The sequence below is a fragment of the Orcinus orca genome, chromosome 10 (genome assembly GCF_937001465.1).
Source record: "Orcinus orca chromosome 10, mOrcOrc1.1, whole genome shotgun sequence".
NCBI lineage: Eukaryota > Metazoa > Chordata > Mammalia > Artiodactyla > Delphinidae > Orcinus > Orcinus orca.
This window is the reverse complement of record NC_064568.1, coordinates 3,540,867-3,558,089: the sequence shown is the minus strand read 5'-3', so window position 1 is coordinate 3,558,089 and position 17,223 is coordinate 3,540,867. Positions and strand designations below refer to the sequence as shown.

Sequence of the window (17,223 nt, the reverse complement as noted above, 5' to 3'; positions counted from 1 at the left end):
TGTCCTGGCCGCTCCCTTTGAGAGGAAAGCCTGCATGCCTTCGTGAGAGAGAGTGCTTTGCACACCACAGCACGCTTGATAACGTCCAGGGCTTTGTAGACGGCAAAGGGCTTTGTAAACAGTGAACGTGAAAACGTGGCTTGTTACCATTCTGATGAGACCCGATTTTAGAGCTGGTAACGGGCCATACCTCCCGTGATGGAACTTATAGGGCGGCACAGCCCTTTCCCCAGCCCTAATACTCCATCGTCTCCATCCATCTGTGTCCTTGCCAGCTCCAGCTCTGTCCCTGTCACTGTCCTGCAATGCCTTGTGTCTGGGTGGGGCCTGGGGTTGTCCTCTGGGGCTGCACCATGGATCTCCTGTCTGTCTGTCTGTCCGTCCGTCTGTCTCTCTTCCCAGGCGTCCTGTGTCACTGCTCTCCACCCCGTCTCATCTGCCCCTGTTCTAGCTGGCCATCGACAGTCCTGGTTGCCCCTAACTGCGTCTTCTCCCCATTCCGTGTCACCAACCACCACCCCGGGCCCCCGGCACTGCCACCGAGGACGCCTGCCTTCCTGCCCGCCCGCCCGCCCACCCAATGGCCCCTTGAGCTCAACGCAGGGCCCCAGGGCCCGGAAGACTCCTCAGGCCCCAGCCCACCCGCCAGGAGCTGACGCTTTCTGGTTCCTACGTTACAGCCCCGCCCCTGGCCCCACCTGCGAGGAGGGCTTCTGGCGCATGTTCGGGGAAGCCCTTGAAGACCTGGAGTCATGTGGTCAGTCGGAGCTGCTGAGGGAGCTGGAGGTACGCCCTGCCCCCCCCCAGGCCCCCGTGGGAGGTGGCACGTTGATGGCATTGTGCTCTCGTGTAACACGTACAAGGGTACTCTCCTGGCACCCTCTGTGTAAAGGTGCCTTCACGTGCATACAGACTGTGGATGGACCCGTGTGCAAGTGTGACTGAGCACCGTGGTGTGGCACGTTAATTGGGGTGTGTGCACATGTGAGCATGTTTGGCATAAAACGTGTGTGTGCGCACTGGGAGCATGTGTGTGTGCATGCAGGTGAGCACGCTCGTGCATGCACAGTGCTGAGTATTGTCAGAACACGTGTGTCAGTGTGCACATTTGGATGCATAAGGGCAGTTTTGGTGTCTGTGTGTGCATGTCGTTAGCATGCCCAGTGGAAGCTTGTGGATGTCAACATCAGTAACAGCATGGGATGTGAGAGGCCGAGAGGTGCATGCGGCTTTCTGTGAGGTCAGCCTTGCCCACGATGGAAAAGGCTGCCTGGGGAGACCTAGGGAGGATCTCATTGGGTCAATTCTGAAGCTCCTTCATATTCTGAGAGCAGTAATTTACACTCTGTTTATCTGTGCTTTTGCCCTATTTTTGTTCCTAAAATTATTGATTGAGCCTTTTTTTCTTCTCTATCAGCCTTGCCAATTACTAGGCTCATCAAAGAACCAAGTTTTGTTTTTGTTAACTATGTCTCATATTTCATTGTTTCCTATCTTACTCTTTTGTATGTCTAGCTTCGATATTCCCTTCCTTCGACTTTGTCTTTAAATCTTGATACTTTTCCTGGTTTCTTAACTCCTTAGTCTTCAGTCTTTCTTGCTCCCTAACATCGTGCATTTAAAGATAGGAATTTACCTGTAAGCACTTACCTGCCTCCCACAGGGTTTAAGTTATACTTTTATGGTCTATTCAATTCCTAACACTGTCCTCTGGGGCTGCACCATGGATCTCCCCCCCGCCCCCCCCCCCAGCCTGTCTCTCCGTCTGTCTCTCTTCCCAGGCGTCCTGTGTCACCACTCTCCACCCCATGTCATCTGCCCCTGTTCTAGCTGGCCACTGACAGTCCCGCTTGCCCCTAACTGCGTCTTCCCTCCATTCCGTGGCACCAGCCACTGCCCTGGGGCCCCAGCACTGCCACTGAGGACGTGCTGCAGGGTTAAGCCTCTGCCCTCCCAGCCCCATCCTGTGCACTCTCTCAAATGCAGGGCCTCCGTCCACATCTGTCCATTGCTGGGGTTTTGCACATGCTGTTTCCTCTTCCTGCCGGGGATTCTCCTTCCTCATCGTTCAGATCTCGGCTCTAGAAGCTTTCCCGATCCCTCATACTGACCAGTTTCACTGTTCCAGCCTCTCACATTCTGTGTACCTTGGTCTCTGTGACATTTACTGCCATGTGTAATTTCATCTTCTTTATTTTTGTGACTAGCAAGTTAGCAGAGTGGTTAAAGACCCTCGACCCTGGAGCCAGACTCTGAGTTCAAATCTTAATCTTTCTAAGCCTCAGTTTCCTCTTCTGTAAAATGGGCGGGGGGGGGGATGTTATTTGCCTGGCTCATAATATTGTAGAGCATAAAATGAGTTCTGTGTGTCAAGTGCTTGGAACTGAGTCCAACGCAGTATAAGTGCTAATAATTCAGTGCCAATGATTATTATTCTGATTGCTCATCATTGGGCTGAGAGCCCTAGGAGGGCAGGGACCTCATCTATTCTGTTCACCATTGTGACCTTGAAGGCTGGCACACAGTAGGTGTCCATAGATGTTGACCGCACACAGAGCAGGAAGCAGTGAAGAGCTGTGTCCCTACAGGCATCCATCATGACAGGCACCGTGCAGAACGTGGCCCTCGAGGGCAGGCCTGGCCACCGGCCCTGGAGGAGGAACCAGGAGATACGAGCTTCCCCAGAAGAAATGCAGGAGGTGCTGCTGCCGACACCCTTGGAGATGCACAAGGTGGGTGCTGGGGGAGCACAGGAGGCCTGGATGCATGTCCTGATGCCGTGGGTATTTGCCATAGCTCCAGATGGGCCCCGCCCCTCTCTGGGCTTCATTCTCCTCCACCAATAAAACACAGATTTTATAGAAGGTAGAGTTTTCCAAAACTCCTGCCATTTGGGCGACACACACACACACACACACACACACACACACTCACACTCACACTCTCACACACTCACACACTCTCACACTCACTTGTGATACTTTTCTTTAAGTAGACTCACTTTTTCCCCACTTAAGTTATCGTGTGCGTGTATAATATAAAGGCTTCTATATGTGTGTGTGTATATATATATATATGTGTGTGTGCGTGCATATCAGTACCTTAAATGAGAGGCCAGCGTTTTTGCCATCTATAGGCTACTGTCTAGGAAAACAAAACACAGAAGAGAAAAAAGACGTCTCGGCCCATAATAACCTTCAGAAGGCTCTGAGCCGGAAGCCAGCTCTTTGGTGGACGGGGAGATGGGAAGTGTCAAAGGGTGGTGAAAACACATGTCCACCCCACTGAGACTTTCTCCTGGAATGGAAGCAGGAAGATTGAAAAAGAACTGAAAGGAACTCCTTTTCCTACAGCTTCCACTGTGACTGAGTGCTGTAGATGGAGGGTCAGTGGAGGTGGAGGGGAGGGGGTGCTCCAGAAGCCAAGGCTTGGGCACGATGCCGAGGCAGTAACACACGTGGAAGAGCAGCCAGGTGGCTTAGGGCTGGGTCCCGGAGGCATCAGATGCCAGACCAAGGGGCTTAGGCAGCTGTGGGAGGCTAGGGGGAAAGATCGGGGCTCCAGAGGTCTCCTCCTCCTGTTCCCAGGTGACACTGCACAAGGACCCTGTACGGAGTGACTTCGGTTTTAGTGTCTCAGATGGCCTCCTGGAGAAGGGCGTCTATGTCCACACTGTGCGCCCTGATGGGCCAGCTCAACGTGGGGGTCTCCGGCCCTTTGACAGGGTCCTCCAGGTAATGCTGGGTGGTGGCACTATCGATGGAGTGGCTGTTCCTAGCCCCATAGTGGGGAGAAAGCCTGACTTCTACGTTGGCTGAGTGGCCTTGAGCAGGTTGCCTCCTCTCTCTGAGCCCCAGGTTTCTTTTTTTTAAAAAAAAATAATCCTGTATTTTTTATAGATTTAATTAATTAATTAATTAGTTTGTTTGTTTTTGGCTGTGTTGAGTCTTCGTTGCTGTGCACGGGCCTTCTCCCGTTGTGGTGAGCTGGGGCTACTCTTCGTTGTGGTGCGTGGGCTTCAGTAGTTGTGGCTCACGGGCTCTAGAGTGCAGGCTCAGTAGTTGTGGCGCACGGGCTTAGCTGCTCCATGGCATGTGGGATCTTCCTGGACCAGGGCTCAAACCCGTGTCCCCTGCATTGGCAGGCAGATTCTTAACCACTGCACCACCAGGGAAGCTCTGAGCCCCAGGTTTCTTATCTGAAAACAGGGAATGACAACACAGTTGTATTGGTGAGGTTAGGCTAAATTATGCTGCAGGAACAAACAATCCCAAATCTCAGTGGTTTAATACACATGAACATTTATTTATCACTTATATGATATGTCCACTGTGGGCCAGTGTGGGCCTTGCTCCACCTGGATTGGTGGAGGCTCCACCCTCTAGTAAATGCCTCGGACTTCATGGCAACTAAGTCATGTGATCTCACTAACAGCAAGGGAGCCTGGGAAATGTGAGTGGGCAGATAGAAGCTGTGGGGCATCCCTGGCACACCCTTTCCCATGCCCCACATTCTAGGCAGGAGGCTCAGCGTGTGGTCTGCTTGTGATGTTAAAAAATGGAGACAGTCTCTAGGTCCATCCACGTCTCTGCAAATGGCACAATTTCTTTCCTTTTTATGGCTGAGTAATATTCCATTGTATATATGTACTACATCTTCTTTATCCATTCCTCTGTTGGTGGACATTTAGGTTACTTCCATGACCTGCCTATTGTAAATAGTGCTGCAGTGAACATTGGGGTGCATGTGTCTTTCGGAATCATGGTCTTCTCTGGGTATATGCGCAAGAGTGCGATTGCTGGGTCATATGGTAACTCTATTTTTAGTTCTTTAAGGAACCTCCATACTGTTCTCCATATTGGCTGTATCAATTTACATTCCAACCAACAGTGTAAGAGGGTTCCCTTTTCTCCACACCCTCTCCAGCATTTGTTGTTTGTAGATTTTCTGATGATGCCCATTCCGACTGGTGTGAGGTGGTACCTCATTGTAGTTTTTTTTTTTATATATATACAGCAGGTTCTTATTAGTCATGAATTTTACACACATCACTGAATATGTGTCAATCCCAATCACACAATTCATCCCACCACCACCACCACCCTCCTGCTGCTTTCCCCCCCTTGGTGTCCATACGTTTGTTCTCTACGTCTCTGTCTCAATTTCTGTCCTGCAAACCAGTTCATCTGTACCATTTTTCTAGGTTCCACATATATGTGTTAATATAAGATATTTATTTTTCTCTTTCTGACTTACTTCACTCTGTATGACAGTCTCTAGGTTCATCCACATCTCAACAAATGACCCAATTTCGTTCCTTTTTTGGCTGAGTAATATTCCATTGTATATATGTACCACATCTTCTTTATCCATTCGTCTGTCAATGGGCATTTAGGTTGCTTCCATGACCTGGCTATTGTAAATAGTGCTGCAATAAACATTGGGGTGCATGTGTCTTTTTGAATTACGGTTTTCTCTGGGTATATGCTCAGTAGTGGAATTGCTGGGTCATATGGTAGTTCTATTTGTAGTTTTTTAAGGAACCTCCATACTGTTCTCCATAGTAGCTGTATCAATTTACATTCCCACCAACAGTGCAAGAGGGTTCCCTTTTCTCCACACCCTCTCCAGCATTTGTTGTTTGTAGATTTTCTGATGATGCCCATTCTAACTGGTGAGGTGATACCTCATTGTAGTTTTGATTTGCATTTCTCTAATAATTAGTGATGTTGAGCAGCTTTTCATGTGCTTCTTGGCCATCTGTATGTTGTCTTTGGAGAAATGTCAATTTAGGTCTTCTGCCCATTTTTGGATTGGGTTGTTTGTTTTTCTAATACTGAGCTGCATGAGCTGTTTATATATTTTGGAGATTAATCCTTTGTTGATTCGTTTGAAAATATTTTCTCCCAATCTGAGGGTTGTCTTTTCGTCTTGTTTATGGTTTCCTTTGCTGTGCAAAAGCTTTTAAGTTTCATTAGGTCCCATTTGTTTATTTTTGTTTTTATTTTCATTACTCTAGGAGGTGAATCAAAAAAGATCTTCCTGTGATTTATGTCAAAGAGTGTGCTGCCTATGCTTTCGTCTAAGAGTTTTATAGTGTCCAGCCTTACATTTGGGTCCTTAATCCATTTGGAGTTTATTTTTGTGTATGGTGTTAGGGAGTGTTCTAATTTCATTCTTTTACATGGAGCTGTCCAGTTTTCCCAGCACCACTTACTGGAGAGGCTGTCTTTTCTCCATTGTATATTCTTGCCCCCTTTGTCATAGATTAGTTGACCATAGGTGCATGGGTTTATCTCTGGGCTTTCTATCCTGTTCCATTGGTCTATATTTCTGTTTTGGTGCCAGTACCAGACTGTCTTGATTATTGTAGCTTTGTAGTATAGTCAGGGAGCCTGATTCCTTCAGCTCCATTTTCTTTCTCAAGATTGCTTTGGCTATTTGTGGTCTTTTGTGTTTCCATACAAGTTGTAAAATTTTTTGTTCTAATTCTGTGAAAAATGCTATTGGTAATTTGACAGGAATTGCATTGAATCTGTAGATTGCTTTGGGTAGTATAGTCATTTTCACAATATTCTTTCAATCCAAAACATGGTATATCTCTCCATCTGTTTGTGTTGTCTTTGTTTTCTTTCATCAGTGTCTTATAGTTTTGTGAGTACAGGTCTTTTGCCTCCTTAGTAGGTTTATTCCTAGAGACTGTCATATAGAGTGAAGTAAGTCAGAAAGGAAAAAACAAATATCATATATTAACACATATATGTGGAATTTAGAAAAAAAGGTAGAGATGAACCTGTTTGCAAAACAGAAATAGAGACACAGATGTACAAAACAAACATATGGACACCAAGTGGGGGTGGTGGTGGGATGGATTGGGAGATTGGGATTGATGTGTGTACACTACTATATATGAAGTAGATGGCTGGTGAGGGCCTACTGTATAGCACGGGGGGAAAAAAAGGTCCAGTCTGTTTGCAGGACATATATTAAGTTAACCTTAAAAATGCATTCCAATATACATGATGTGCAGACAAATACCGTTTTTTTTTGTTTTTTTTGTTTTTTTTTTGGTCTGTATTCACTTCTAGTCCTTGAAGGATGTGGAAGATGGGTTTTTTTTTTTCATTTTAACATCTTTATTGGAGTATAATTACTTTACAATGGTATGTTAGTTTCAGCTTCACAACAAAATGAATCAGTTATATATATACATATGTTCCCATATCTCTTCCCGCTTGCGTCTCCCTCCCTCCCACCCTCCCTATCCCACCCCTCCAGGCGGTCACAAAGCACCGAGCTGATCTCCCTGTGCTATGCGGCTGCTTCCCACTAGCTATCTACCTTACATTTGGTAGTGTATACATGTCCATGCCTCTTTATTGCTTTGTCACCGTTTACCCTTCCCCCTCCCCATAGCCTCAAGTCCATTCTCTAGTAAGTCTGTGTCTTTATTCCTGTTTCACCCCTAGGTTTTTCATGACATTTTTTTTCTTAAATTCCATATATATGTGTTAGCATACGGTATTTGTCTCTCTCTCTGACTTACTTCGCTCTGTATGACAGACTCTAGGTCTATCCACCTCATTACAAATAGCTCAATTTCGTTTCTTTTTATGGCTGAGTAATATTCCATTGTATATATGTGCCACATCTTCTTTATCCATTCATCCGATGATGGACACTTAGGTTGTTTCCATCTCCTGGCTATTGTAAATAGAGCTGCAATGAACATTTTGGTACATGACTCTTTTTGAATTATGGTTTTCTCAGGGTATATGCCCAGTAGTGGGATTGCTGGGTCATATGGTAGTTCTGTTTGTAGTTTTTTAAGGAACCTCCATACTGTTCTCCACAGTGGCTGTATCAATTTACATTCCCACCAACAGTGTAAGAGGGTTCCCTTTTCTCCACACCCTCTCCAGCATTTACTGTTTCTAGATTTTTTGATGATGGCCATTCTGACTGGTGTGAGATGATATCTCATTGTAGTTTTGATTTGCATTTCTCTAATGATTAGTGATGTTGAGCATTCTTTCATGTGTTTGTTGGCACTCTGTATATCTTCTTTGGAGAAATGTCTATTTAGGTCTTCTGCCCATTTTTGGATTTGGTTGTTTGTTTTTTTGTTATTAAGCTGCATGAGCTGCTTATAAATTTTGGAGATTAATCCTTTGTCAGTTGCTTCATTGGCAAATATTTTCTCCCATACTGAGGGTTGTCTTTTGGTCTTCTTTACGGTTTTCTTTGCTGTGCAAAAGCTTTTAAGTTTCATTAGGTCCCATTTGTTTACTTTTGTTTTTATTTCCATTTCTCTAGGAGGTGGGTCAAAAAGGACCTTGCTGTGATTTATGTCATAGAGTGTCCTGCCTATGTTTTCCTCTAAGAGTTTGATAGTTTCTGGCCTTATATTTAGGTCTTTAATCCATTTTGAGCTTATTTTTGTGTATGGTGTTAGGGAGTGATCTAATCTCATACTTTTACATGTACCTGTCCAGTTTTCCCAGCACCACTTATTGAATAGGCTGTCCTTTCTCCACTGTACATTCCTGCCTCCTTTATCAAAGGTAAGGTGACCGTAGGTGCGTGGATTTATCTCTGGGCTTTCTATCCTGTTCCATTGATCTATATTTCTGTTTTTGTGCCAGTACCATACTGTCTTGATTACTGTAGCTTTGTAGTACAGTCTGAAGTCAGGAAGCCTGATTCCTCCAGCTCCGTTTTTCGTTCTCAAGATTGCTTTGGCTATTCGGGGTCTTTTGTGTTTCCATACAAATTGTGAAATTTTTTGTTCTAGTTCTGTGAAAAATGCCAGTGGTAGTTTGATAGGGATTGCATTGAATCTGTAGATTGCTTTGGGTAGTAGAGTCATTTTCACAATGTTGATTCTTCCAATCCAAGAACATGGTATATCTCTCCATCTATTTGTATCATGTTTAATTTCTTTCATCAGTGTCTTATAATTTTCTGCATACATGTCTTTTGTCTCCTTAGGTAGGTTTATTCCTAGATATTTTATTCTTTTTGTTGCAATGGTAAATGGGAGTGTTTTCTTGATTTCACTTTCAGATTTTTCGTCCTTAGTGTATAGGAATGCCAGAGATTTCTGTGCATTAATTTTGTATCCTGCTACTTTACCAAATTCATTGATTAGCTCTAGTAGTTTTCTGGTAGCATCTTTAGGATTCTCTATGTAGAGTATCATGTCATCTGCAAAGAGTGACAGCTTTACTTCTTCTTTTCCGATTTGGATTCCTTTTATTTCCTTTTCTTCTCTGATTGGCGTGGCTAAAACTTCCAAAACTATGTTGAATAAGAGTGGTGAGAGTGGGCAACCTAGTCTTGTTCCTGATCTTAGTGGAAATGCTTTCAGTTTTTCACCATTGAGGACGATGTTGGCTGTGGGTTTGTCACATATGGCCTTTATTATGTTGAGGAAAGTTCCCTCTATGCCTACTTTCTGCAGGGTTTTTATCATAAATGGGTGTTGAATTTTGTCAAAAGCTTTCTCTGCATCTATTGAGATGATCATATGGTTTTTCTCCTTCAATTTGTTAATATGGTGTATCACGTTGATTGATTTGCGTATATTGAAGAATCCTTGCATTCCTGGAATAAACCCCACTTGATCATGGTGTATGATCCGTTTAATGTGCTGTTGGATTCTGTTTGCTAGTATTTTGTTGAGGATTTTTGCATCTATGTTCATCAGTGATATTGGCCTGTAGTTTTCTTTCTTTGTGACATCCTTGTCTGGTTTTGGTATCAGGGTGATGGTGGCCTCGTAGAATGAGTTGGGGAGTGTTCCTCCCTCTGCTATATTTTGGAAGAGTTTGAGAAGGATAGGTGATAGCTCTTCTCTAAATGTTTGATAGAATTCGCCTGTGAAGCCATCTGGTCCTGGGCTTTTGCTTGTTGGAAGATTTTTAATCACAGTTTCAATTTCAGTGCTTGTGATTGGTCTGTTCATATTTTCTATTTCTTCCTGATTCAGTCTTGTCAGGTTGTGCCTTTCTAAGAATTTGTCCATTTCTTCCAGGTTGTCCATTTTTTCCAGGTTGTCCATTTTATTGGCATAGAGCTGCTTGTAGTAATCTCTCATGATCTTTTGTATTTCTGCAGTGTCAGTTGTTACTTCTCCTTTTTCATTTCTAATTCTATTAATTTGAGTCTTCTCCCTTTTTTTCTTGATGAGTCTGGCTAATGGTTTATCAATTTTGTTTATCCTTTCAAAGAACCAGCTTTTAGTTTTATTGATCTTTGCTATCGTTTCCTTCCTTTCTTTTTCATTTATTTCTGATCTGATTTTTATGATTTCTTTCCTTCTGCTAACTTTGGGGGTTTTTTGTTCTTCTTTCTCTAATTGCTTTAGGTGCAAGGTTAGGTTGTTTATTCGAGATGTTTCCTGTTTCTTAAGGTAGGATTGTATTGCTATAAACTTCCCTCTTAGAACTGCTTTTGCTGCATCCCATAGATTTTGAGTCGTCGTGTCTCCATTGTCATTTATTTCTAGGTATTTTTTGATTTCCTCTTTGATTTCTTCAGTGATCACTTCGTTATTAAGTAGTGTATTGTTTAGCCTCCATGTGTTTGCATTTTTTACAGATCTTTTCCTGTAATTGATATCTAGTCTCATAGTGTTGTGGTCGGAAAAGATACTTGATACAATTTCAATTTTCTTAAATTTACCAAGGCTTGATTTGTGACCCAAGATATGATCTCTCCTGGAGAATGTTCCATGAGCACTTCAGAAAAATGTGTATTCTGTTGTTTTTGGATGGAATGTCCTATAAATATCAATTAAGTCCATCTCGTTTAATGTATCATTTAAAGCTTGTGTTTCCTTATTTATTTTCATTTTGGATGATCTGTCCATTGGTGAAAGTGGGGTGTTAAAGTCCCCTACTATGAATGTGTTACTGTCGATTTCCCCTTTTATGGCTGTCAGTATTTGCCTTATGTATTGAGGTGCTCCTATGTTGGGTGCATAAATATTTACAATTGTTATATCTTCTTCTTGGATCGATCCCTTGATCATTATGTAGTGTCCTTCTTTGTCTCTTCTAATAGTCTTTGTTTTAAAGTCTATTTTGTCTGATATGAGAATTGCTACTCCAGCTTTCTTTTGGTTTCCATTTGCATGAAATACCTTTCTCCATCCCCTTACTTTCAGTCTGTATGTGTCTCTAGGTCTGAAGTGGGTCTCTTGTAGACAGCAAATATATGCGTCTTGTTTTTGTATCCATTCAGCCAATCTGTGTCTTTTGGTGGGAGCATTTAGTCCATTTACATTTAAGGTAATTATCGATATGTGTGTTCCCATTCCCATTTTCTTAATTGTTTTGGGTTCGTTATTGTAGGTCTTTTCCTTCTTTTGTGTTTCTTGCCTAGAGAAGTTCCTTTAGCAGTTGTTGTAGAGCTGGTTTGGTGGTGCTGAACTCTCTCAGCTTTCGCTTGTCTGTAAAGGTTTTAATTTCTCCATCATATCTGAAAGAGATCCTTGCTGGGTAGAGTAATCTTGGTTGCAGGTTTTTCTCCTTCAACACTTTCAATATGTCCTGCCACTCCCTTCTGGCTTGCAGAGTTTCTGCTGAAAGATCAGCTGTTAACCTTATGGGGATTCCCTTGTGTGTTATTTGTTGTTTTTCCCTTGCGCTTTTAATATATTTTCTTTGTATTTAATTTTTGACAGTTTGATTAATATGTGTCTTGGTGTATTTCTCCTTGGATTTATCCTGTATGGGACTCTCTGTGCTTCCTGGACTTGATTAACTATTTCCTTTCCCATATTAGGGAAGTTTTCAACTATAATCTCTTCAAATATTTTCTCAGTCCCTTTCTTTTTCTCTTCTTCTTCTGGAACCCCTATAATTCGAATGTTGGTGCGTTTAATGTTGTCCCAGAGGTCTCTGAGACTGTCCTCAGTTCTTTTCATTCTTTTTTCTTTATCCTGCTCTGCAGTAGTTATTTCTACTATTTTATCTTCCAGGTCACTTATCCGTTCTTCTGCCTCAGTTATTCTGCTATTGATCCCATCTAGAGTATTTTTCATTTCATTTATTGTGTTGTTCATCATTGTTTGTTTCATCTTTAGTTCTTCTAGGTCCTTGTTAACTGATTCTTGTATTTTGTCTATTCTATTTCCAAGATTTTGGATCATCTTTACTATCATTATTCTGAATTCTTTTTCAGGTAGACTGCCTATTTCCTCTTCATTTGTTAGGTCTGGTGGGTTTTTATCTTGCTCCTTCATCTGCTGTGTGTTTTTCTGTCTTTTCATTTTGCTTATCTTACTGTGTTTGGGGTCTCCTTTTTGCAGGCTGAAGGTTCGTAGTTCCTGTTGTTTTTTGTGTCTGTCCCCAGTGGCTAAGGTTGGTTCAGTGGGTTGTGTAGGCTTCCTGGTGGAGGGTACTAGTGCCTGTGTTCTGGTGGATGAGGCTGGATCTTGTCTTTCTGGTGGGCAGTTCCACGTCTGGTGGTGTGTTTTGGGGTGTCTGTAGACTTATTATGATTTTGGGCAGCCTCTCTGCTAATGGGTGGGGTTGTGTTCCTGTGTTGCTAGTTTGGCATAGGATGTCCAGCACTGTAGCTTGCTGGTCGTTGAGTGAAGCTGGGTGCTGGCGTTGAGATGGAGATCTCTGGGAGATTTTCGCTGTTTGATATTATGTGCAGCTGGGAGGCCTCTTGTGGACCAGTGTCCTGAAGTTGGCTCTCCCACCTCAGAGGCACAGCACTGACTCCTGGCTGCAGCACCAAGAGCCTTTCATCCACAGGGCTCCTTAATTTGGGATGATTCGTTGTCTATTCATGTATTCCACAGATGCAGGGTACATCAAGTTGATTGTGGAGCTTTAATCCGCTGCTTCTGAGGCTGCTGGGAGAGATTTCCCTTTCTCTTCTTTGTTCTCACAGCTCCCAGGGGCTCAGCTTTGGATTTGGCCCTGCCTGTGCGTGTAGGTCGCCGGAGGGCGTCTGTTCTTTGCTCAGACAGGACGGGGTTAAAGGAGCCGCTGATTCGGAGGCTCTGGCTCACTCAGGCCGGGGGGGGGTGGGGGGGGGTGGGGGTGGGGGGGGAGGTAGGGAGGGTCACGGAGTGTGGGGCGGGCCTGCGGTGGCAGAGGCCAGCATGACATTGCTAGCCTGAGGCGCGTCCTGCGTTCTCCCGGGGGAGTTGTCCCTGGATCCCGGGACCCTGGCAGTGGCGGGCTGCACAGGCTCCCCGGAAGGGGGTGTGGATAGTGACCTGTGTTCGCACACAGGCTTCTTGGTGGCGGCAGCAGCGGCCTTAGCGTCTCATGTCTGTCTCTGGGCTCTGCACTTTTAGCCGTGGCTCGCGCCCGTCTCTGGAGCTCTCTTAAGCAGCGTTCTTAATCCCCTCTCCTCGTGCACCAGGAAACAAAGAGGGAAGAAAAAGTCTCTTGCCTCTTCGGCAGGTCCAGACTTTTCCCCAGACTCCCTCCCGGCTAGCCGCGGTGCACTAACGCCCTGCAGGCTGTGTTCACGCCGCCAACCTCAGTCCTCTCCCGGCGCTCCGACAGAAGCCGGAGCCTCAGCTCCCAGCCCCGCCCGCTCCAGCGGGGTGAGCAGACAAGCCTCTCGGCTGGTGAGTGTCGGTCAGCCCGATCCTCTGCGCTGGAATCTCTCCGCTTTGCCCTCCACACCCCTGTTGCTGTGCTCTCCTCCGCGGCTCCCAAGCTCCCCCACTCCGCCACCCGAAGTCTCCGCCCGCGAAGGGGCTGCCTAGTGTGTGGACACTTTTCCTCCGTCACAGCTCTCTCCCGCTGGTGCCGGACCCGTCCCTATCCTTTTGTCTCTGTTTATTTTTTTCTTTTGCCCTAACCAGGTACGTGGGGGGTTCCTTGCCTTTTGGGAGGTCTGAGGTCTTCTGCCAGCGTTCAGTAGGTGCACCGTAGGAGTTGTTCCACGCGTAGATGTATTTCTGGTGTATCTGTGGGGAGGAAGGTGATCTCCGCGTCTTACTCTTCCGCCATCTTCCCGGAAGTCCCCGACAAATACTGTTTGACTCCACTTATATGAGGTACCTAGAATAGCCAAATTCATATAGTCAGAAAGTACACTGGTAGATGCCAGGGGCCAGTGGTTGGGGGCGGATTTCAGAGTTAGTATTTAATGGGGACAGAGTTTCAGTTTAGGAAGGTGAAAAATTCAGGAGATGGATGATGGTGAGAGTTGCATAACAATGTGAATGCACTTAGTGCCACTGAACTGTACAGTTAAATATGGTTAAAATAGTGTTTTATGTGACTTTTACCACAATAAAGAAACATTTAAAAAATAAATAAATAAGGGGCTTCCCTGGCGGCGCAGTGGTTGAGAGTCCGCCTGCCAATGCAGGGGACACGGGTTCGTGCCTCGGTCCCGGAAGATCCCACATGCTGCGGAGCGGCTGGGCCCGTGAGCCATGGCTGCTGAGCCTGCGCATCCGGAGCCTGTGCTCCGCAACGGGAGAGGCCACAACAGTGAGAGGCCCGTGTACCACAAAAAATAAATAAGATTTTTCAGATGAGAAAAAAAAATGGAGACATGCAGGTGCTGGAGGGTGAAGGATGCATGGAAGGGTTGAAAGACTTGAAATGAGAGTGCCTTCCTCTGTGTGAGTGTTAAGATTCACCCTGTGTCTGGGCTGGGCAGGGTCTGTATTTGAGGAAATTCTCACCTACTTCAGTGCATGCTGAGCTGACGCCATCTGCCCCATGGCTGTGCATGTGCAGGTCAACCACGTTCACACGCGGGACCTTGACTGCTGCCTGACGGTGCCGCTCCTGGCCGAGGCGGGCGATGTCGTGGAGCTGGTCATCAGCCGCAACCCGCTGGCCCAGAGCAGCCGGGCCCCACGAGCACCAGGCCCCAGAGGCCCACGGATGCTTTGAAGTCAGCACATGGTCTGGACACGTTGGAAGATCCTGGCGCCCACACATGCAGCCAGGCTGAAGAAGTGGCCACCCACTCGTCCATCTGTCATCTGGCAGGCTCTGACCAGACTCTTCTCCATGTCTGCGGCAACAGGGGGCCGGGCCCAGTTGCGGTGATATCGAGGTCTTTCTCCAGTTGGACCTCCAAGATGCCCAGTGTGGGGCCTGCCCAGTAGGGGTCAAGGCAGGCTGCTCAGCTGGGCGTACAGGGGCTGCCCCAGGTACCTCCAGAACCCCTGGGAAGAGCGTCTAGTGCGGGGACAGCTCAGCTCCACGTAAGGAGTGTTCTCCCAGAAGAGCCATGGAGCCTGAGTGCTGTGAGGGAGGAGTGAGCGCCCTGTCTCAGGAGGTGAGCAAGGCGGGACCTGATCCCACCTGTGCGGTCGCGGGAGGGTGGGGGCTACTTCATCTGGACAGCCTCCCACCAGGAAGGAGGCTGCTCAGCGGAAGAGTCCAGCCACTTCCCTTCTCCAGAGTCTGGTGTTCAGGGCTCACCAGCATCCCCACTTAGGAGACTCTGAACTGGGGTGTCTGGATTCCCAGGAAGCACTGGCCCTTTGAGGGGTTCTTTCATTTCTGAGACTCTGGTCGAAGCCTCTGTAGTTTGAGACCTCAGTTCTGGGCCCATTGGGCGAGCTTGGTGTCAGGCTTTGGGCTGTCAGCCCCTCCTGCTGCTTTAGTAGGACGTGTGGCCACTGGACCATATGAGTACACCCGTCTTAGCCCAGGCCCCTCAGGGTGGGTGGGAGTCATTTCAGGACAAAAGACCCAGGGGGTTCCATTCAGCTGCTATTACAGTGAAGATGGGAAAACCATGGAAATAAGTAGGATATGTAAGATGATAGAGCTCCTAGCCTAATAAATCAGTGAAGGAGGAGAGAGAAGCAGAGCCAGACAGACAGACAGGCAGGGGAGACAGGCCATCCTTTCTCACACCCAGCAGTGACAGTGTCCAAAGTGGTCATTCAAGGAAGTTGATTCTCACTTGAAATCTGGAAGCACCAGTATCCCTTAACATCGCTTTCCTCATTTTCTGCAGTCCAGAAACCCTTCTGGTTTTGAGAAGGGCCCGGGGTCTCCACCTGGTGGTCTGGGCTGTGGCCCCTGAGATGGAGGTGGGCAGAAAGGATTCAGCCAGGTCTTGGGACCTGTTCTGCCCCTGCCCAGCTCTTAACAGTGTCTCAGGAAAACGGGGTGCCCACTCCCACCTTCATCCTCCTCTACCCCTGAATCCCCTGGAGGCCTGAAAAAGGCTCTTCCACTCAAGGGACTCGATAGGGAGTCAAGACATCTCTTCCTTTCACCCTGGGTCCCTTCTCGTTGCTGTCTGAACCCCTCTGGTCTGACCCCCTCTGGACAATTAAGGGGTTGACAGTCTCTGAGTAGGTACTGGCCTGCCTGTCAGGGCAGAACCATGTCTGCCCGCTGGGCTTGGGAAAGCTACGCTCGACAGCAGCCGAGGACGATGCAGCGACCCTGAAGTTTTCTGCCCTCCTCGGGCTGAGGCCTCTGCGGTTCCCCCAGATGTATGCAACCAGGCCCGGCGGGTGGATCTCCTGGCCACGCCGGCCTTCTCATATGCAATATTCCTCTGTCTTCTCATGGGGATTGTTCACCTCCCAGAATTGACACCTCCTGACACCTGTCCCCCAGTGAGCGTCCTGCCTGCCTATGCATTTTGGGTACAGCCCCTGGGACATGCCCCTTCCACCCCCTAAAAGCTGTATTTTTCTCTGGCTGAGATTGGAGCATATTCCTTGTATTTTTCTATATGGGGTTTTCTTAGGGCTCTCGGGAAGCACAACATGCCAAGGGGTGGCACTGTAAAGGCCACTTGGGGTCTCCTTGGGGCCCACGTGTACATTTGCCCTACCGACTTGCAGTGACGTGGGAGTGGGGGGCGGGGGGTGCTGTTGGGATGATCTTTTTAAATAAAATTATTTAAAAGCACTTGGATTAGTGTGTCTTCTTTTTAAAACAAAAAAACATAGGCTGGTGATACCTATCTAATTACCCATGACAGTTTTCACAAAACTAGGACAAATAATCCTAAAATTTCTATCGAACCACAGAAGACCCAGAATTGCCAAAGTAATTCTGAGGAAAAAGAACAAAGCTGGAGGAGTAATCCTCCCAAACTTTACACAATACTACAAAGTTACAGTAATCAAAGCAGCATGGTATTGGCACAAAATGGACATATGGATCAATGGAACAGAAATAGAAAACCCAGAAAAAAACCCACTCACTTATGGTCAATTAATTTTCGACAGAGGAGGTAAGAATATACGAT

General features: G+C 46.3%; 1 protein-coding gene across 5 annotated transcripts in view; it reads left to right on the top strand.

Annotated features, from left to right (window-relative positions):
* The window catches only part of GRIP2 (glutamate receptor interacting protein 2), a 138,507-nt gene extending 121,636 nt beyond the window's left edge, over positions 1-16,871 (top strand). For 3 of the 5 annotated variants that reach the window (XM_049716019.1, XM_049716018.1, XM_049716016.1), the window contains exons 21-24: positions 681-786; positions 2,589-2,732; positions 3,588-3,734; positions 14,730-16,871. In XM_049716019.1, the coding sequence (XP_049571976.1) occupies positions 681-786; positions 2,589-2,732; positions 3,588-3,734; positions 14,730-14,888 (556 nt within the window). In that variant the 3' untranslated portion in view covers positions 14,889-16,871. Of the gene's footprint in view, positions 1-402; positions 787-2,588; positions 2,733-3,587; positions 3,735-14,729 lie in introns of those variants that run through there. The other 2 variants (XM_049716017.1, XM_049716020.1) reach the window with 2 other exon arrangements.
* The last annotated feature ends 352 nt before the right edge of the window (positions 16,872-17,223 follow it).